A 22,143-nucleotide genomic window follows, 5' to 3' on the forward strand; every position below is an offset into this window, starting at 1 on the left:
CGAGAGAAACAAACGAGAGGAACAACGGCCTTCGTACTCCTCTTGGTTCCTACGCTGTACTCGTCCCTAAGGCGGGGATGTACTTCACAACCATTGGAACATGTACCTGCGCTAGACAAAACGGAAAATCTATCAAGAGAAACAAATAGAGGAACAACGGCCTTCGTACTCCTCTTGGTTCCTACGCTGTACTCGTCCCTAAGACGGGGATGTACTTCACAACCATTGGAACATGTACCTGCGCTAGACAAAACAGAAAACCTATAAAGAGAAACAAACAGAGAAACAACGGCCTTCGTACTCCTCTTGGTTCTACGCTGTACTCGTCCCTAAGACGGGGATGTACTTCACAACGATTGGTAAAGAAAAATATCCAGAGAAACAAACGAGAAAATCAAACGGAAATATTTCCGGACAATAAAAGAGAAAACGGAAATCTTTCCGGACAATAAAAGAGAAAATCAAACGAAAATAATTCCAAAGGAAAAAATAGAAAAAAAAACAATAGTTTGATGCGCCGAAGACGCTGTCGATACTGGCGAAGCCGAGCCGTAGCACTCGCTTCGACATATGGGGGTAACGACAAACGGGGACAACGACATATGTTTGCCATTCATTATGTTTATTAATGTTTGATGCGCCGAAGAGCTGCCTTGATACGAGGCGAGCCGAGCCGTAGCACTCGCTTCGACATATGGGGGTAACGACAAACGGGGACAACGACATATGTTTGCCATTCATTATGTTTATTAATGTTTGATGCGCCGAAGGCGCCTTGATACGAGGCTGGCCGAGCCGTAGCACTCGCTTCGACATATGGGGGTAACGACAAACGGGGACAACGACATATGTTTGCCATTCATTATGTTTATTAATGTTTGATGCGCGCAAGGCGCTCTGATACTGAGGCTGGCCGAGCCGTAGCACTACGCTCGACGTATGTCATCTTGTAGCACTCTTGTTGGAATTTTAAAAAAATGTTATTTGAAAGTGCTACCTCCTCCCATTAATTCCCAGAAAACTCACAGCCCGGAAATACAAAGGGGAAAAAGCCAAAAAGGAAGTCCCGCCCAATTTTTTGAAAACGTACAGCACGCGTAAAGGGAAAAAGAAGCGTAACGGGTCCGCATATTGTTAACGGGTTTACCGGGAGCGCAAAGGGAAAAAACCAAACCCGGAAAACGATTCGCGTCTTTTCCCGGGGACACGTTCCACGCGCGACACGTGTAGTCGCGACAGCACGCGCGCGGGATGGGTTTTTCCCTTCTCAAAGGCCGGTCTCTAGGTAGTGGTACCCGTTTCAGAGTGCAAAGCGCGTGTTAGCCGAAATTGAACAAAACGCAGCCCAGTAGTAGAAGCGCACTTGCCCATGTTTATTTTGGCCCAAGCCCATCACGGGAGGTAGCATTCTTCCTCTTTCCTCTGTTCTGCGCTGAGGTGGGGTGAGGGCGGCGCTCTTTCACCGGAGAGCTCGCCCTAGTTTGCTCTAGGGGTCGACAGATGATCGAGAATGTGAACCAGTGGAGATCTCAGAAGGGTGGGTACTCTCAGGAGAATGAGACGGTGACGGAGATTGCAGCGGCCATCTTTGACCTTGCCCTGTTCTGGCCAAATCGTGTCAAGTTGGTGGGGCAGGAGAGGGAGGTACATCGCGAAGCCGAGGATTTTAACGGAAGATCACTGTAAGTAGAATCTTTTCCGTGCTACGATGCCCTAGCATTTCGTCTATCGTTCTTCAGTTTGTTACAGCTAGGTTTCAACACGCGGCAGAGATTGCCGTTGCGGTAGCATGGTTCAGAGAGAACACAAGAGACGACCAAAATGTGAGGGATTTTCTACATTGTAGATTCACAAAAGAATGATCTATCTGTTGGTTTTCGGTGAATTACACATACACCAATCGGACTGTTTTGTATCGAATCCATGGATCTGTATACTTACCCTCAGTTTATCCAATTCCTGCCTCTGATGCTCATTTATCCATTAACCTTCTTTCCTTCAGTGTGTGGTATCATCTGCAATTTGCCACGACTGCAAGGGATTTTTGGATTCCAGGGCATGGATTGCCACCAAACTTGGCAGGGGATACTGGAATAGAGCAACCCCTCTTGCCTATGCAAGCCTGAGAGAACAAAATAAATAGTTGAAGTTGTGTGTTGATAATAATGTAGTAGCAAATTATAATACACGAGTTACCTGTTCTACGACAGATTTCGACGATTCAGCATGGCAGCTTCCAATGGAAAATGCTGTGCAGTCTCCTGCAGGATTCCCGTAACTTGCAAACTCAATTGCTGAGATGTGCTTGCCCCTTTGGCACCGTAGACGTACTTCTGGATGCCTTCCTTGAGTATGGAGACCCGGAGCCGAAAGCTCATTTACGTTACTGCACACTGTTGTGATGGACACTGTGTTCACTGTTATATGTAGCGGGTCGCCTCCCATTTCCTCAACAAGAACAAGGAGGTTGTCTCTGGGTTTCAGAAAGTGTTGGGGTATGTGATACCTTTGGAGTTCAGAAATTTCATGCCAGTTAGATACTGCCTGTACGATCATAGGTGAGCGAAGAGAATCTGAGATTTGAATTAACTCTACTTACAGGGATTGAGAAGGTTGCCCACTCGGGGTCTTGAATGAGACCCAATAACGGCCGATGCTCTCCCCGTTGACCCACACTTCACCCTTTCCCATACTCGTTAGGTTCAGTGTCACTGCATCATCGCTCATTGGTGTGGCAAATGTTGTCTGAATCACATAATGAATGACTCAAGGAATACTTTATTGCCGCGAAGGCTTGACATTTAGCTCGGGATTATGAACTAGTTCTGTTAATGTACCTGGTACCAAGTAAGGGGAAGGTATGCCAAATTGTAGATATCTCTCCATTCAACACTGTATGACCCTTCTTGCGTGTATATCCTATTCCCTTCTCCAAATAAGCCAACCTGCATTTAATCTGTCAGATCACATCCTAGAGTTCTATAATGATCTCTATTTCACATTCCAAATGAGTTGACTTGGATTTACCTGGTATCCCCATAACTCGTTGTCGAGGAAATGTAGTGGTTGTTGTCCTTGTTGTATGCTCACTTTACGGATTCCAAAGCTTCTATTTTCCATGTGAGCACCAGAGTCCTTCCAGTTAGAAGATCTCAGTTTTGATGCATGGCTAGTTAATTCACTTTCTGTAACAATTTATGTTTGAAATTTATGGTACTCAAGCTCCACTATATGTTGTGAAAATCGAAAACCTTAAAATTTCTTAATGTTTGATAAGTTTCACTAAACCCATTTGCTCATTTTACTTCATTAGAACTAACAGCATAAACATATGCTTGGATTGGCAGTTTGACACCATATAGACCCATTTTTACTAAGTCTTGGTTCCCATCTATTAGTTTCTTTTATAATCATTTATATTGGCAGGGTGAGTAATAGGAACCATACCGGTGATCCAACCATTACACTGAGTAATGCTATGGTGTTCTGCCCCTCCTTTAGAGAAATATTCGCGTTGAGAATTATGTTGCCACGTGTCTCATGACTCCCATGCACACTCCCTGACAATAATATGGAGGGAAGTTATACAATAATAGATATGAGTGAAGTGTGATGAGCAATAACATTGCACTTCCGTTGTAAAATGTAATTAAGAGATAACATAATCTGAATAATTTATATGATGCACCTGTAGTTCACGATGGCATGTGAATTAGTTGTTACTTTTCACAAAAGGCTATATGAAGAACCAGACAAACCACAATTTATCTAATAGGATACTGACCTACAAATTCCCTGTTGACAAAAGCATGCAATATATGTGCTCGGGACTCAACATTAAGAAGCACGAGCTGGCTATCATCACTCTGCCTATATTCATAGCTGCATTTAAGTGATACAATTAGTATAGATTCAAGTCAAGTAACTAACTAAAATCCAAAATATGAACATCACCTTTGAGGAACTTTTCTTACCTGACGATGTACCAAAGGTAATCTGTCTCATCTTTAGTTGTTGAGAGATGTTCAAAGAGCTGGTCTCCAGTGTATGCAGCTTTGCTTATATCTTGAGGAATTGGTTCTTTGAATGCCTTCCAAGTATGAATATCACTGAGCGACTGTACAACTTCAGCAGTTCTTGACCCACGCTGAGCATTTACCTGTGATAAATTAATAAAGTAAAATATCATAACAAGAGACTATGGCATTTTCCTGTGATGAAAAAGGTGTGCCACAAAGGAATTTATGTCAATAGGTCACATACCTTGGCTGTTTCGAAGACCGTTGTCCTGCAATCTGATACAATACTGATGGATTTGGGTGCCAGTTGGAAAGATATATTACGGAATACTACTGTTGGTGTCTGATGCTTATCGAAGTTGACCAGGAAAGCCACACATTTCAATTCTGTTTCAAAGACATGTGCCTAGAGTACGTCATTAATTATGTGCTTGTATTGCTAGAATTCATTGAACTATGTGTTCTAATAAAACTCTGTAATTTTACCTCTTGTTCTTGACCTAATGAAAAATTGGAGTATCTTCCAAACAGCAATGGTTCTGAGGACTGTTTCATTGCGGCATGCAGTTCCCTGAGATGACCCCATGTAGGTCGCCATATAAGACCTAGATACAACACTACTAAATTTATTAGTTTCTGTTATATGGTTGACATGTGTAAATGCTTGTAGCATGCCTGGTCTATTGGTTAACTATTTACCATATTCATCAAGAGGAGCTCCATCATAGTAGCTTGTTGTTACATATGAAGAGGCAGACCTCCCAAAGTTTGTTCCTCCATGGTACTGCATCATAACCAGCAGGAAAATTTTCTAAGAGGTTTCAGTTCGATTTTTTTAGTTATTTATTTATAAATCCATACCATGTAGTAGCTCACAAAGCTTCCCCTCTTTCTTGCTATAAAGAGTGCAACTGCAAAGGCAATATCTTCTGTAGATCTAAGTTTTGTATCATTGCCATATATAGGGTAGCTGGACACATAAACGGTTGGCCATCAGACCTTTTTCCATCAGAACGAGAAGATCCAAAACCAAGTGAGCAGAAGTGAGGTTGCAACATTACCGTGTTGTCCAATTTTCTGTCCATAATGCAGGCTTGCTAGGTGAGTTTGGTCCAGCGAATGTTTCTCCGCAGATGAGCCCATTGCAGGTATTAATCTAGAAAAGAAGTTATTTGTCAAACTGATATGATTTTTTGTCTAACGAGATACAGTCAGGTCAAATGATATAATAATGAACACCGACAATTGGGTCTGGGGCATCATCCTGCTTGCACATCATCCATGGAACACCTGTCTGGAGACCTACAGCCATTTGAGCTGCCCAACGGACGTAACTTTGGCCACTGGGGCCAAATGCAGGCTCAACCATCTGGTACTCATTCTCGATCTGCATTTACTTATTTAGTTACATAATGGGCACATTGAGATGGAGAACTAAAAACAAATGCTAATTCAAGTTAATTTTATTAACCTGAGAAATGACGATCGGGCCTCCCTGCGGGTAATAAAGTCCTTCATGTTTCATCATGTTTACTATCTGAGTGACAAATCTTTGCATATGTTGCTGCATGAATAAAAAACTATAATTTATTATGGTAATTATATTTAAATTAACCAATATTAAATTAATCTAGTTGTGTCAGATGAAAACTCTGAAATCACCAGCCATAGTTCATAGTTTTTCAGGTTACGAAGTTTAAGAATGCCATCTCACAGGTAATTACCTTGAATGGTTCATTGTCAGTTCGGAAGGTAATGTTTGGAACATCATGTAGCCAAAATGGAAATCCTCTGCATGAACACAAGATATAAATCATTTGTTCAGGTCGCATTTTCGTTTATTCATCACTTACATATTCTGCACTTATAAACAGTTACGGTAGAAAGAGTTGTGTTCTTTAGAATAATTCAGGAAGCAAGACGCGTATCTACAGTAGCAAGCACATATGTGCATTGCATGTTTTACACAATATATAAATTTTATGGAATATATACTAACATGATATAGAAACCATATTTATAACATAAGTTCGTTTGGACTTGTTTACACTATAGACCACTTGAAGGGAAAAAACGGGTATTATGCATACGCAAAATTGCAAAGTTTGCAGTTTAGAGGCGACAATATAATGAGATAAATAATATTGGAGTCATTAGAACTGATGGTAACGTTTGAAAACAGACATTACATTGATATTTATGAAATGTAATTATATATATGGACTATTTTCTGATGGAAAGTATCCCACCTTACATACATATAAATAAGAAGAGTGGTTTCCTGCATTCTTACCCATACTTCCATTCTGCCTCTATGAATGGACCAATCCTGAGGCTTACATAGAGTCCTTGAGCTTGAATCTCTCTGATGAACTTAACAATATCGTATCTCCCCTCAAAGTTATACTGATCCAATAATACAATGGAAACATGTGTTAGTACTGAATAACTCATTTTCAAAATACGTCTCGTGTGCTTTTCACAGCCATATATGTGTACATATCAAGCTAGAAAGAGCACATACCTGGCCCTGCACAGGCTCATGGACATTCCAAAAGACGTACGTTTGGATCACATCGAGGCCACCTCTCCTGGCTTTCGCTATTAGTTTTGGCCACATCTGTCAGTTTTAGGATGCACAAATTTTAGAAAGGAAGATGTAGCTTATCACAAGATTGCTTCAAGGAAGCTAGGAAGTAGTATGTTAGTTCACTTCAAATGCTGCCTCAGAATGGATGATTGTCTTGTGTGCAGGAGACTTTTCTACTCGACGATATTTTCAAGAGTTGTCTCCTCCCCTCCTACTCGTGGAGTTGTTGTGTCCATCTACTACCCAGTACGCCTGATCCATGAGGTAATCCGTGCACGTCTTATCGATGCCTGATGCTAAGTTTGACAGTACTCTGCCATATGTGGATTTATACTTGTCAACTGACTAATTGAGTAATGTTTTGTTGTGGATGTAGGCAGAGGCAGATAAGGATTGACAGTCTGAGGTTATTATAGTTGTGCAGGTAAAAATATGTTTTGCAGCATTTGATAGCTAGTACAGAATATAGTAGCTGGCAAAATATTTGAAGAGTAACATTCGTGGTACTTGAGTACTTTCAGAAAATTAGCACGGCTCTGCTTCATCCTGATGGTGCGCGGTTCAGAAAAGTGGCGCGGCTCTGCTTCTGTCTGATGGTCCGTGGGCCAGAACAGAACACAGGTATAGAGGGAACGAGCTTCTCATGGTGTTCATGCTGGGGTTTCCCTATACATCCCTCATTAGCGTGTCGGAATGTGCATCGCCTGAAGCGGAACCCGAATGAGCCGGCCCATTAGTTCGTTCGGTGAATAAAGTAGGTACTATATAATTTTCTTTTGTTTCTGTACAACAGTTGATACATACTGTATTGTTTTCAGCTCCAGCTCCTCACCTCGTAGCTGAAACCTGGGATCGAATCCCGGTATCAGTATTTTTTTCATGCACTTTTTCAAACTTCAAACAAATTTCGAAAACAGGTAAATTTAAATATGAGCAAATTCGAAAAAGAGTAAAATTTAAATGAGCAAATTTTGAAACCGGGAAAAATTTAAATCCGAGAAAATTCTGAAACCGAACAAAAATTTGAAAATTGTTCCTGTTTAAATTTGCTTGAATTCCAGGGTTGCTCCAACTAAAAATTTACTTGAATTTGAAATTTGCTAGAATTTTTAAAATATATTTAAAACGGAAAAAGAAAAAGCAGAAAAACCGAAAAAATAAAAAGCGAAAAACCAAAAAAAGAAAAAAGAAAAAATGAAGCCGACAGAAAGCGCCCGAACCAAAAAAGAACCGAAGAAAAAACAGAAAAACAGAAAAACGACCAAGATGGGCCGCGGCCCACTCGCCGCCGCACGCGGGCGGGCGTTAATCTGCCCCGCAGCTGGGCGGGAAATAGGTTTTCTCTTCATGCTGGGCCATGTAAGGCGTACGTGGGCAGAGAAGCCCATGAAAGAAGCCGTTCAGCTCAACCGGGATGTCCTTTGGGCCGAGTGTACTCCGGCTGATCCCTACGGGTAGAAGTACAGTCCCGATCAGAGCTTTGGCAAACAGGACTAAAATTGCCAATTCGAATCCCAAAACTGGACCTGCAACCACCTGGGTTCATATTCTACAGCAGACGTTCATGCTTCATCTGTGTATGACATATCAGCAAATTGCCCCTCTATGACCAAAACAGAGAAGAACTTAGCCATCAACTACGCCGTGATTGAATCAAGAGGATGAACTTGGGAAACGGCCCTAAAGCACTGGGGGGAACACTCACCTCAGGCGTGCTTCTTGTGTAGTGCATCTCACCAGAGAACATGATCCTTCTAGCGCCATTAAGCACCAAAGCCCTGCCATCGTACGTCACCTCCCTTCTCACCCCGTCAACCTCCCACCGACTTCCTGTTGTGGTGGCGGCACATATGCACACCGTCAACATGGCTAGCGCCACCGCAACAGCCATGATTCTCAAGGTCGTTAATCGCTAGCAACGAGTTGGATGGGATTTCCTTGCGGTCTCTCCTCAACATTGGTGTGTTATATATATTCCTGAAGACAACATGTGCATGCTTGGCAAATATTTGCAGGTGGCTGAAGAAAGGAATAAAATTATTGCTGATGAGTTGCTGTCGCCCCTGCTAATAAAGTTTGGCTTACCTTTTGCTGGTAATAGTATCTTTGGAGTATAAATTTGTAATGGGGCCTTAATAATTGCTCTATAGCTGGACGAATTTCAGTGTGGCCCTATGCACGAGCAAGATATCTTCAATAAATCCTGTCCCACGAGTCAATTAATGCGTGCTCATAATTCCGTGGAAAATCGTTTGTTTTTCACACGCAAAGAGAAAATGCTGGATCCATCTTAGATTGTCGTCGTTTTTGGCAATGACTATTGATTTACTATATAACTGTAAATCCAAGAAAAAGGTATATTCTGAAAGTACTTTTTTAGTCAAAAGTTCAAAAAATTAATGGGCATGACTATTTTACGGCCTGACTTAGAACAGTTAATATCGAGTGGACAGGTGTTTATATATATTATAAGCCATTTTCATCGGAAAAGTCAATCGTCATACTTCACATATTACACCCGTTCCAATGAGTAAGACTTATATTTTTTTCAAAGCTAATCTAAGTAAAATGTTACCGATTTTTTAGGAAAAACTATTAACAACTATTAAATTATATAGATATCACATAAAAATATATTTTATGATGTTGTATTGTACATGTTAATAATTTTTTTCTAAAAATTTGGTTAAATTTTACATAGTTTAACCTTTAGAAAAACAAATATATGCGTTATTCATTAGAAACGGAGGTATATGGCTCAAGCAAAAAAAAAAAGAAATAAATTAGCTTGTGTGGCTGGCTAGGCATGCCGCGTCAGGATCATTGGAACAGCGTGTATTTGCCTACGTGCTCAATTGATTCCTTGAATGGAAGTATAGAACGCGCACGAACCCGCTTAGGCCAGGTCCAAAAAGCTTAGTCTGCTGTCAGTACCGGACCTTCTATAACTCTAACCAAAACGGCAAGGCGTTCATGCTGGAAATGAATAGAGCGGTGAGCAGGTGGATCACCGCTGGACGAAGTTACGGCGACCTAGTAACCTGCTGCCACTTTCCGGTGATCACCAATGGTATCTCGCCGATCGCCGCTCCCCCTTCGCCGCCGTGGGAGACGAAAGGCAGTTGCTCTGGGCCGTGGTTTGAGCAAGTACGTTCGCCACATTGTTTGGCGTGGCGGTTTACAAGACTCCAAGAATGTACTACCTCTCCCGGCAACAGAAACAACAGTAGCTAGAAATGCAGAGCAGAGACTGCATCAATCGCAGGAACGACTGAAGGGAGTAGCTAGGCACATACCTCGGGGGTGCTTCTGGTGTAGTGTATCTCCCCGGAGAAGAGCATCCTCCTCGTGCCGTTCACCACCAGAGCCCTGCCGTCGTAGGTGACCTCTCCTCGCGCCGCCACATCATCGCCTCCTCTCTCCCGCTCCACCCGCCACCGGTCTCCCGCCGCCGCGGCCGCCAACGCGCACGCTGTCAGAATGCCGAGCGCCGCCGCCACGCCAACCCTGTACATATTTCCGGTGATCTCCTCAGGGTGTAGTCTGCTCACAGCTCACCCAGGCAATATATACACGGTGCTGCCTTGCTTGGCCTCTCTTTGGCTAGCTGCTTCTTGGGTGCAAACATCATGTGTTGCTTGCAACATTTGATTTTGATGAGGGGTTAGTGCACTAGATGCATGCGGTAGACATTTGGTGAACTGAAAAAGGTGTGACACCTCACCTCTTTCCATGTTTCATCTGGTCCTAGTACTGGTACTGGTACCGATCGTTCTCTTTTAAGCGATCGGTGCTTTCCAGAAGAGCAAGCCCAATCCGGCCGTAAACTCTCACACAATTCAAGCCCCGTTTTACGAGAGCAAAGCCACCGCATTGAATTTTCCAGTTCAGGCATGTCCACGGCCACACACAAAGTAAGAGAAGCCCTTGGTGGCTCATGAGGAGGCGATAGGAAGGCAGCCAAGAAATCCCATCTAGGGTTTTGTCCACTTGCTGACGACACCGCCAGTCTGCTCCGTCTTCGGTGGCCTTCGGGCCTTGGAGATATGGCGGACCACGCCCTCTCGCCGGCGCAGGGTTTTCTTTCTTTGTTAGGTTGTTTCAAGTGTCTTTCTTGGAATGGTGATTCAGTGGCTACATCATGAAGTCAGAATAAGGTCCTTCCCGTCCTATCCTGGTTCCGGTGGTGCGTCTTGCATCGGCGGAGGTCGCGTAGAGTCGTGTGCCTGGCGGATCTCATGGGATCTGGTCAGCTTTTGTGTTCGTTGGTGTGGTTTCAAGTCAATTTATTCCGATTTACGATTGTTATCTTTGGTGACGGTTGCTGCTCCGGTGCGCTGGTCCTTTGCGGCCTTAGCACGACGACTTTCTGTTTATCTATTGCAATAAGCTCTACTACGATAAGATTTGCCCGGCTCCGGTGATGGAGGGGTGAGGATGTCGACGCGCCTTCGGCTTGTGTCAGTGTAGTCGTCGCTAGGTGGTCCAAAGATCTATTTATAATTTGTATCACTTTTAAATCTCTTTATACTACTATTGATGATTATTAATAGATTTATGAAATTTTCGAAAAAAAAGTAAGAGAAGCCCTTTTTGTTGTGTCCATCGTCATTGGTCAATGATGATGGTGACGACTCGATGTCCTTTCCGTCAAAGCAAGACCGACTTGGGCTCCTCTCCCCAACGTGCACGTGTGGGCGCGGGCGGCAGTGCAGACAAGGGTGGAGTAACCTGACAAGCAACATGTCGTCATGTACTTTGAAATGTACACGCAAGGTCCTCGCGCGTAGCAATCTACTCCTATTGTGTGATATACTACTCCCTACTGCCCAAAATAAGTTGTATATAAAGTTTGGTCAAAGTTAAACTTTCTAAAATTTAACCATGTATATTGATAAAATAAAAATACATACAATGAAATATTAAGAATACTTATGAAATATATTTTCAAATTAAATTAATTGGGTATAGTAGATTTTTATATTCTTATCTATATACTTGATCAAAGTTTGCAAAATTTGATTTACGCAAAAAAATGAAGAGCAACATAATATAGGCAAGTGAAAGTACTAGGTAGTTCCGACTTCAGATATGTTGGGATACGAGCACTGGTGAACCTTCGGCGTGACCATCCTATGCCGTGGCCCGACCTTCTCAGAAAAATTGCCTAGCTTGTAGTCTATATTGCTACAGTGTTCCATCACTTTTCTACCGATATCGCCTTCTTTAGGGCCTAATTTTAAGCTCTAGCCCGGCCTTCATTTTGGTTGACGTATCAACATAGAGTAAAATGCACCAATGGTCACTGTAATTGTTGGAGCTCCTTGGTACGGTCACCGTACTGCTAGAATACGCCGCGGAGGTCACTCAACTTGTCATAGCTGATTTGTACGGTCACTGTTGATGTACGCGCGCATGTATTTGGTGACGTGGACGTGCAAGTCACTGAACTTGTCCATGAATTGAATCAAAGGTCACTGCGTCGGCTGACCGTCGTGCAGAAGACAAAATGTGTAGGGGCGAAATTGCAAAACAACGCATGGGGACAGAAATGCAAAGGCCAGGTCGGTAGAGGTGTAAATAATCCCCCCGCGTTGACCCGCCCCCATTCTCCCCGCTGTCAGCAGGTTGAGCCGCACCGCGTCCACCCCGCACTCCACGCGCCGCGTCAACCCCGCACTCCACCCCGCACTCCCCCGAGTTCTTCCTCCACCCGCCGCCGGCGAAAATCCTCCACCTCCTCGTCCATTTGTGGGCACCGTCGGCCGATTCGGCCACGGTGGCCGCCGATTCGTCACCACAGGTGCCCGGTGGCACATCCAGTCCGATTCGTCCCCCACAGTAGCCCGCCGGCCGATTCGACCCCACAGCAGCCGGCCGGCACAACCTCTCCGATTCGTCGCCACAGAAGCCCGGCGGCACATCCTCTCCTTCGTCGCCATAGAAGCCCGCCGACACGTCCTCTCCTTCATCGCCACAGCAGCCCGTCGGCCCAGTGATGGAGCTTCTTCTTCGCCGTCGCACTGCAGCCGTCATCCTGTACCAAAGAAGGGCAAGAGGAGGAGGAAGCGGCGGCGGCTCTGATGGATATGGCGGGGCTGGAGCAGGAGGAGGTCTTTGCTCCTCGGTCCATGGTCGATATGAAGCGTCAGGGGGTCGCGTGCAGGCGCAGAGGTATGGAGCTTCTCATCCGCTGGGATTCCGAGTTCAAGGTGTGCCATTTGGTGGAGATGCCGTTGCATATCATTGCTGCATACAGATCCGGTGCTGCCAAGGCCGGGGGTGAACCGGAGCACACGTCCGAGATCATTGAGGTTTGCAAGTATGCAGATGTTCCAGGGATTGGTTTGAGGTACATTTCGAAGATCGAAATGGCTCGATTGTTGATGAAATCGATAGAGCACGCAGCTGCTCTGCTTGGGGTGCCGATTGCATGGAACCCCCCTGCTAGTGGAAGCTAATTGTAGATACAGAAGAAGAAGAAGTACATGCTTAACACCCAGAAGATGATGGAGAAGTATTCTTTTGGAAAGATGGGCAGTACATGTGTACTGCTAGCTTTTGAAGTAGTTTGTGTTGTACATGTGTAGTGGTAGATGGAGATGCAGTAGCTATGTAATGCAGTAGCTATGTAAGTTAACCAAAGTTAGAGTTTGCAAGCAATGCTATGTAATGCAGTAACCTTTTGGAGATGCAGTAGGTTTGTAATGTTGGAAGCTATGCTATGATAAAATATAAAGCAACTAGTTTCAATTTATACATGCCATCAGTTTGTACTCACATATATTATTTTGCTGTGCTTATTTATAACTAGTATGTTGTTGTTTTATTACATGTTGAATACAGGATACAGAGGCTTGTAGGCGGCGCCACCCAAATATGGTCGCCGCAGCAAAATTTCGACGGTGGCGCCGCCCAATTACGGCTGTTATTTTCCTGTGTTTATTTATCACTAGTTGCCCCTATTCTGTAATAATCATCTCATATGTAGCCAGTATTCATGGAATAACTAGTGGTAGCCAGTATTCATGGAACAACTCCAGCAATTTGTAGGCTATATGCATGACATTGTTTCTCATTGGCAGACCATGGAACTTCACATTTTGTTTTGCTTTTGTACATGTGCAGCTTGTGCTAGCAGCAGATTGTGCTAGTGCACTTGATGTCATTGCTGACCTGCAAAATTTGCTAGTAAGTTACCTATATTTTTACCTTTCACATGAATTGGCTGTTTTACTTCAGCAGTGAGTTGCGAGGCAGTGTTGAATCTGGCAGGGTATAATACATTCTAGAATATTATTGACAATGAGCTTTCATGGAGTATATTTGTGAACAAACCAACAAAATAAATCACAAATCTGGGACACATAATGTAGTTGAACCATGCTACTGTATGTTATGTTATGCATACATCAAAATTTATTCAGTATGTTATGCATACATCAGTCTGGGACACATAACTTGCCAAAAATATTCAAAGATCTATAATTCAGTCTGTATGTTATGCATACATTTAAATTTATTCAATTTGTCTAGTATTCATAGATCAAAATTAATACTTCATACAAATAAAATTCTACTTCATCTTGGATTCCTGAACTCATCAAACATATTGACTTTCTTTGGTACTGGAGTTGCAAAATCACTTGCGTCATCTTCTTCTTCCACTTCACTTGTCTTTGCAGCTCTCAAAGTAGCCATAAGCTGAGCTCTATCTCTAGCTTCTTGTTGCTTCTGAGCCCTTTTGGCAGCCACTTGTCTAGCCCTCTCAAGATCCCGCTTCTCTTTCTCTACTTGCCTTCTCTCTGCTGCTTCTTTCTTCTTCTTCTCTGAAACTTCTTTTCTCACCTATGATAATGTACCAAATTGCTGTAAGCACAAAATAATTTTATTACCACATGATAAATCAAAATTAAAATATAATTAAATATTTCTCACGTCAGCAATGATCCTTTTGGTCTCAGCTTTGGCTTTTTTTGTTGATTTCAGCCTCCATTTTTTTCATCTCCTTTTTCTCTGCAATTTCCTTGGCTCTTGCTGCTGCCTGATGTCTACTCACGCTTCTTTTCCTGTAGACAGTGTTGGGCCTCCAAGAGCATAGGTTTGTAGAACAACAGCAAGTTTTCCCTTAAGTGGATCACCCAAGGTTTATCGAACTCAGGGAGGAAGAGGTCAAACATATCCCTCTCAAGCAACCCTGCAATCACGATACAAGAAGTCTCTTGTGTCCCCAACACACCTAATACACTTGTCAGATGTATAGGTGCACTAGTTCGGCGAAGAGATAGTGAAATACAAGTAGTATAGATGTATATGAGTGGTAATAGCAATCTGAATAAAATATGGCAGCGAGTAAACATGCAACAGAATAGTAAATAAGCGGTGTTTGCAGTATTGGAAACAAGGCCTAGGGATCATACTTTCACTAGTGGACACTCTCAACATTGATCACATAATAAATAAGTTCTCTTCCTTTGTACTACTTTCAAAGACTCTATTGTTGGATAACAAACACCATTCATTGTGTAGGGCTACGAGAGCACCCTCAAGCCGGAGTTAACAAGCTCCACAACGTCATAAAGGAATCACACAAGATGCAAACACTGTCACTGTCATACCATAGAGAGTAATTCCGGAGTTCATATAAAGTAACTCTAGAGTGCATAGTAATAGTTAACTTCACAATCTACAAGAGATCACGATCATAACCTACGCCAAGTACTACATGATGCACACACTGTCCACATTACATCATGAAGGAGGAATAGACTACTTTAATAACATCACTAGAGTAGCTCATAGATTAATAGTGATACAAAGCTCATCATATGGATCTCAATCATGTAAGGCAGCTCATGAGATCATTGTATTGAGGTACAGAGAGAGAGATTAACCACATAGCTACCGGTAGAGCCCTCAGCCCCGGGGGAGAACTACTCCCTCCTCATCATAGGAGACAGCGATGGCGATGAAGATGGCGGTGGTGTCGATGGAGATGGCTCCGGGGGCAATTCCCGTCCCGGCGAGGTGCCGGAACAGAGACTTCGTCCCCCGAATTGGAGTTTCGCGATGGCGGCGGCGCCCTGGATGTTTTACGGAGTTTCGTCAATCCGTGTCGTGTTTTTAGGTCACGAGGGGCTAAATAGGCGAAGAGGCGGCGCGAGGGGGTGCCAGAGGTGGGCTCCCCACCCCTGGGCGCGCCCCCCTCCTTGGCCGCGCCGCCAGGTGGTGTGGGGCCCCCTGGCACCTCTCGGGTTCCCCTTCGGTGTCCTGGTCCGTCTCGGTGAATTACGATGCTTGGTCTTCGTTTCGTCGAATTCGAGAATATTGCCCGAACCGCCTTTCCGGAACCAAAAACAACGAGAAAACGAGGACCGGCACTTCGGTATCTCGTTAATAGGTTAGTTCCGGAAAATGCGTCAAAACATCATAAAGTGTGATCAAAACATGTAAGTATTGTCATAAAACAAGCATGGAACATTAGAAATTATGGATACGTTTGAGATGTATCACTGCCTGCTATGCCTTCTTCTTCTCTTGCTCAATCCTCTTTGCAGCTGCCTCCTCTGATTTCTTCATCTGTGCTGCATATTTTGCTTCAAGTATGGCTAACTTTCTGTCCTCTGCAGCCTTGTTCTTCTCAGCCTGCATGGCCTGCAGCTTTTGAGCTAGCTCACCTTGTCTAAGTATGTTGCTCCCACCATATGATGAAGAAGGCCCACTGTTTGGCATGTTGTTCCTAACATCTGCAATGAATGATGACTCAGGAGTTGGTTGTGCCTCCATATTTCTGACAAAAGGAACCTGCAACAATTACGACAATAGTTTTAGTATAGTTACAGAAAGAAGTTCAGAGGCAACATATTGTGAAAAATAGCACAAGCTTCAAACCAAGAACCTGCTGAAAGAGGTTTTCAACCATTGTGTCTCGGTATGTATGCACAATTTCTGGGTCTGGTTCATTGCCAGGAGCTACAACTGGCTGTCAGGTTGTGGGTTGTGGGTTGTGTCAATCCATGCTTAGCCCAGTAGCATCCACTTATATTATGATCAGGCCCTCCACAATAGCTGCAATGGATGATGACACCCCTCCTTGACACTTTTTTACCTCCACCTCTACAATCAACTTCACCTGGTGCTTTTCTCCTTGACTTAGTGGGCCTGCCCACATGTTTCTGATAGAATGGTGGGAGTATAATAGGGCCATCCATTTTCTGCCACTCACTCTTATCTTTACATGGATACACAATATTTTCATAAGCTCTGTTATGCATCTCCACTAAATAGCAATGATCAACAAGTGATAGAGGATCTATTCTTTCCTTCCTGATGCAAGAAAGAACATGTGGACATGGGATTCCACTCTTCTGCAATCTATTGCAAGTGCAAGTCTTTTCTTTGAGATCAACAATGTAATCAATTAGAGTAGAGCTCATCATTTCTGAAACTGCAAATAGCCCATCCCCTGCTCCATCAATGTATGAATGGTTTGCCAATTCCACATTCTTCTCTACCTTCTTCTTTATTTTCGGGCAAACAGGACCTGTCCATTTAATCTCCTCATTTTGCTTGTTGTAGTTTCTTGTCATAACTTGTGCCTTTATTCTCTCAAACATAGACATTACAGGTAGCTTTCTAGCTTCTAAGATGTACCTATCATAATGTAGTGAAATGTTGTAAATAATATTGCACCTAAATTTAAGTACTAAAAAAGCAAAATGTTAATAGAACATATCCATACTTGTTGAATACTTCGCAGTTGTTGTTGAGCAATATGTCACACTTTGGCAGGTCATTCTGAAAAGCCCTAACCCATGTCCGTGGATCAAGCTCCTCTAACCAAGCCCAAGCATCATCATTGAGCACCTTCATGTCTGCCATATTTGCCTCAAACCTAGCAACCGTGCTGCTTCTTGCTATCCTCCATAGCTGGTTCTTCAATGCATCACCTCTGAACTTCTGTTGGAAATTTTGCCACATGTGTCTAACATAAAATCTGTGTTCAGATTCAGGGAACACTGCTTTGACTGCATTGATCAATCCCTTCTGCTTGTCAGACATAATTGTCCATGGCTCTGTATTTGCAATGCCAAGATCATTTTTCAGTGTCTCAAGAAACCATGTCTAGCTAGCTGTGTCTTCAACCTCTACTGTTGCAACTGCAATTGGGAATATACAATCATTTGGATCCATTCCAACAACAGTTAACAATTGACCTCTGTATCTTGTCTTGATGAAGGTTCCATCAACAAAAATAAAAGGCCTACACCCTTGCAGAAAACCTCTCCTGCTAGCTTCCAAACACATGTAAGCCCTCCTAAACCTTGAATTCTCATCAATGGCAACAAAGAAAGAACTACCAGGGTTGCTCCTCCTTATCTCATTTGCATAATCCCACAACATATTGTATTGAGCTTCTTCGTCACCATAAATCACCTTCATGGCCAATCTCCTAGCCCTCTACAACTTGGCTCTTCCTGGTGTCATGTTCCACTCCTTTTGAATTATCCTTGAAAAATTCTTCATGTTCATGTCTTGATCTGCTCTGAAACTCTCCAAATACCTCTCTGCCAAGAAATTAGAAGTGAATGCGTGAACTTTAGAAGTTTTGGTACATCCATAGCTGTGATTAGGATTATAGGTCTTGATCATGAAACACTTGGTAATGCTGGAATATGAAGCCCACAAATTCCATTCACAACCAGCAGAGCACTTGGCATTGATTCTCTTCTTATCTTTTGTGGGCAATTTGATATCCTGTCTGTGAATGCAACTCCATGCTCTAATTGCCTTTTTCAACATCTCTGGAGTTTCAAAGCACATACCAACATGGAAAATAGGATTTACCATGTCTTCCTCTGTAAATGTTTAGGCAAGGAAATTGAATTTTCATCATGAGGTGCCCATAGCCCTTCGTCGTCAACGTCCTCTTCTTTGCATTCCTCCCAATTGGGTTGTTCCATCATTGCCTTCAACTTTTGATTTGCTTCTAATGCTCTAACCTTTGCCTTCTCCATTCCTTGGCCCTTAGGAATCTTCATGTCTTCATCCTCTGAATTGTCAACATTATCCTCGAACAAATCATCATCACCTGCATCTATCTCATAGTCTGAATCAACCATTTCATTTGGATCAAAGTACGAATCATCATGGTCACTCCTATCAGCACCAACATGTTCTTCATTACTATGTTTCCTTCTCCTCCTGTTTGCTTCAGAAATCACATAATTTTGCACTTCTTCTTGCTGCACCAGATCTGAATCCTTGTGCGCAAACACACCAACTGAACTGCTAGCTGCTCCCAAGCCTGTGCCCATCGTGTTGTCATCATGATCCAAAAACAGCTTGAAGAAATGCTGGCCCTTTCCTAAAAACTGCAACATTGCTTGTGTTTGTGCATCATCTGTAATTTCTTTCAGTCCATTTGTATTAACACCCAAGTGAGGCAAGCAGAAGTAAACTTTTATTCTTCCACACATCTCATAGCCCATATCCTCCACTAGTTTCTCAATGATCAGTGGTGACCATGTCACACTGTCGACATGATCAAACCAAATTGTGTGTCCACTGACATAATTTTTGTTTCTACCTGAGCCAACAAAAAACATGCATGGTTGATTTGCATTGAGAAATAACTTCTACGATTACCTGTGACAACAATTGATGTATCAATTCATAACCGTTCAACATATTTCAGGGACAAATTCAGTATATGTCATGCTTGCAGATTCTGTTTTGCAAATTCACTAAACCCTGCCCTAAACCCACCCAAATATGCAAATTCAGATTTGAAAGCCTCCACAAACCCTCCCCTCAACCCACCCAAATATGCAAATTCAGTAAACCCTCCCCTAAACCCACCCAAATATGCAAATTCAGATATGAAAGCCTGCACAAACCCTCCCCTAAACCCACCCAAATATGCAAATTCAGTAAACCCTCCCCTAAACACACCCAAATATGCAAATTCAGATATGACTGCCTCCACAAACCCTCCCCTAAACCCACCCAAGTATGCAAATTCAGATATGCAAATCAATGCCTGTCAAGATCTTTCCCTACATCTACCAAGATCACAACCCTAAACAAGATCAACCTTTCCCCTAATCAACTCGAGCTGGGCCTTACCGTACACAGGAGGGGGACTTCCTTCCTCACGACGCCGAGCTGCCATCGCCGCCTCTCCGTGGACGGAGACGCCGCCGATATCACCTCTCCCGCTGAGATCTCCTCCGAACTTCCTCTGTTTCCTTCCCTCGTCAGGCCGATTTTGTCTCGCCGGTAATGTTGGCCTCCAACCGAACAACACGATCTTCTGTTTACGTCGAACGACTCTTCTGCGTGATGCGTGATCTTCGTTGCATGGGAGACAATACATAGCTGGGGCCCACACGATGCGTTTTTTCAGTCAACACCCATTACTGAATTTCTTCCACGGAACCATCCAGCCGACGCAGTGACCATTACTGAATTTCATCGCCAAGTTCAGTGACCTCCACCAAATACATGCGCGCGTACATCAACAGTGACCATACAAATCAGCTATGACAAGTTGAGTGACCTCCGCAGCGTATTCCAGCAGTACAGTGACCGTACCGAGCAGCTCTGACAATTACAGTAACCGTTCATGCATTTTACTCATTAACATATACTCCCTCCGTTTCAAAGAATAAGGCGTTCTCGTTTTTCATGTTTTTTGTTTTATCAAGAATTACTTCAAATATATAAAAATTGTTTGTATGAAATTAATACCATTAAAAAGTGCATTTCAATACGAATACAACGATACTATTTACGTATAATATAATCAAGATTTTGTTATTCAATTTTTATGATCAAAGTTCATCTTAAAATACGTGTGTCTCGCCTTATTCTTTCAAACATTGGTAGTATCATTGTTCCATGGGTGAGGCGTGTCTGACTCAATTTTTTCTTTCCTTTCCACTTCGGGGCTTGCATTGCAATGCGAGTCGCGAAGGCTATATCGTTCTTTTTTTTTTAGACAAAGATATATCTTTCTTATAGCCAGCCCGACCAAGCACCCGCTCACGGTGCAGATCCACATGGGCCAGCCCAATACATAGGCTTTTTCCAGTTCTTGTTTTATTCTGGGTTTCTTCTTTGGTTTTTTTCCTCCTTTTTGGCTTTTGTTATTTTTCTTCCTTTCCTTTTGTTTTAGTTCTATTTTTTCTTTGCTATATTTTTATTTCCATTTTATTATTATTTTGGTTTAAATGTTCATGGGTTGAAAAAGGTGTTCAAAGAAACCGACCATCAAAGAAAGCTAAAATTACCCAACATTTTGTTTTATCGATTTCGACTCGTGTCAGATTGGTCATGCCCACCTGCTTCCAATAGATAATATTCGAGGCAGGTCGTGCTAAACCGCCTTTAATGGTCAGCCTTGAATAGCGGGTTTATAATACTAGGGAGTGCACGGCTACAATGTAGTCTCGGGAAATCTTTAATAGTAGTGTCAGACAATCGGTTGGCAAATATATGACGGTCAGGAAACACCGTTGCTAGCCAAACTTGTGGTAATAGACAAGGTCGGTCGGCAAAACCAACTCCCGACCAACTGTCGGTGAAAGTAGTTTTCCTACCAATGTGTCTCATGGGGATAAAGTGTGGTGGTATTGTGTACTGACAGACCATGCCTAGTTTTTTGAGTGTTTTTGAGTCGAACTAATGACATTATGTGCAACAACGTTGACCCCGCTTGTTGTTCAAGATAACTCAAACACATGAAGGGTTGAGATCACTTCATACCCCTTCATAAGTTTCATTACGAAGGGTACGAAGCAATCTCAGCTTTTGATGTGTTTGAGTTTTGGGGGGAGAGGGGTACATTGAAGCAAAAACGTATCTTGGCTGAGATGTGATGTACCTTTCCTTGTTACATGATGTCTTTTGTTATGACGTGGATGCCCTTAATGATGGAAATCTAACATATTTTTATGTAAGCATTTGCTGAGATTGTTATATCCGCAATTTAGTGTCGTGGATGACGGAAATTCAAATCGGCTCCCAGGTGCAAATGCTCCCTCTACCACAAAGTTATATTTTGAAATGTCAAAAAATTTTGACAAAAAAAAAATGTACATCTCCACAATATTTATGCGGCCGTCAATTTTCGTGAGGAAATAATATTTTGTGTGATCTATGTAAAAGAAGAGAAAATTTATCTTCTAAAAAACCTTATTTTTAGCATTGAATTTTTTCTTTTTTACACACAACAAACGGTAAGTCGATTTTTCCTGAATTGACTTTGTGAGCGCATAGCACATGAAGATGTGCGTGCGAATTTTTTATTTCAATTTTTTTAAATTTCAAAATATGTGTAACATGCATTTCAAAATAGAGAAAGCATATGCTCCCATGTGTCAAAACATCACTCTCCGTGGATGAGAGAATAGATGATTCGTGCATGTTGGTAGCACCAAGGGGTACAAAAAAAAGCAAATTTCTTACTCCCTCATTGCTAATTTAGTACAAAGCTATTATTGGAGATTGTTTTTTTCTTCACAAAAAGCG

The 22,143-nt window shown here is 42.7% G+C and overlaps 1 protein-coding gene across 1 annotated transcript; it reads right to left on the reverse strand.

Annotated features, from left to right (window-relative positions):
- Window positions 1–1,986: 1,986 nt before the first annotated feature.
- On the reverse strand, window positions 1,987–9,985 carry LOC124650179 (beta-galactosidase 7-like). Its single transcript, XM_047189732.1, has 19 exons — window positions 9,906–9,985; window positions 6,544–6,639; window positions 6,313–6,425; window positions 5,744–5,810; window positions 5,491–5,583; window positions 5,263–5,406; window positions 5,081–5,175; window positions 4,881–4,989; window positions 4,719–4,803; window positions 4,506–4,624; window positions 4,264–4,425; window positions 3,975–4,159; window positions 3,785–3,882; window positions 3,448–3,560; window positions 3,028–3,135; window positions 2,838–2,945; window positions 2,600–2,745; window positions 2,197–2,506; window positions 1,987–2,122 (listed from the first exon to the last, which is right to left on the reverse strand). The coding sequence occupies exons 1-19, from the start codon at window positions 9,948–9,950 to the stop codon at window positions 2,012–2,014; spliced, it is 2,307 nt and encodes a 768-aa protein (XP_047045688.1). The 5' UTR covers window positions 9,951–9,985; the 3' UTR covers window positions 1,987–2,011.
- Window positions 9,986–22,143: the final 12,158 nt, after the last annotated feature.

Source organism: Lolium rigidum, chromosome 4 (assembly GCF_022539505.1).
Source record: "Lolium rigidum isolate FL_2022 chromosome 4, APGP_CSIRO_Lrig_0.1, whole genome shotgun sequence".
In the NCBI taxonomy this organism is placed as follows: domain Eukaryota; kingdom Viridiplantae; phylum Streptophyta; class Magnoliopsida; order Poales; family Poaceae; genus Lolium; species Lolium rigidum.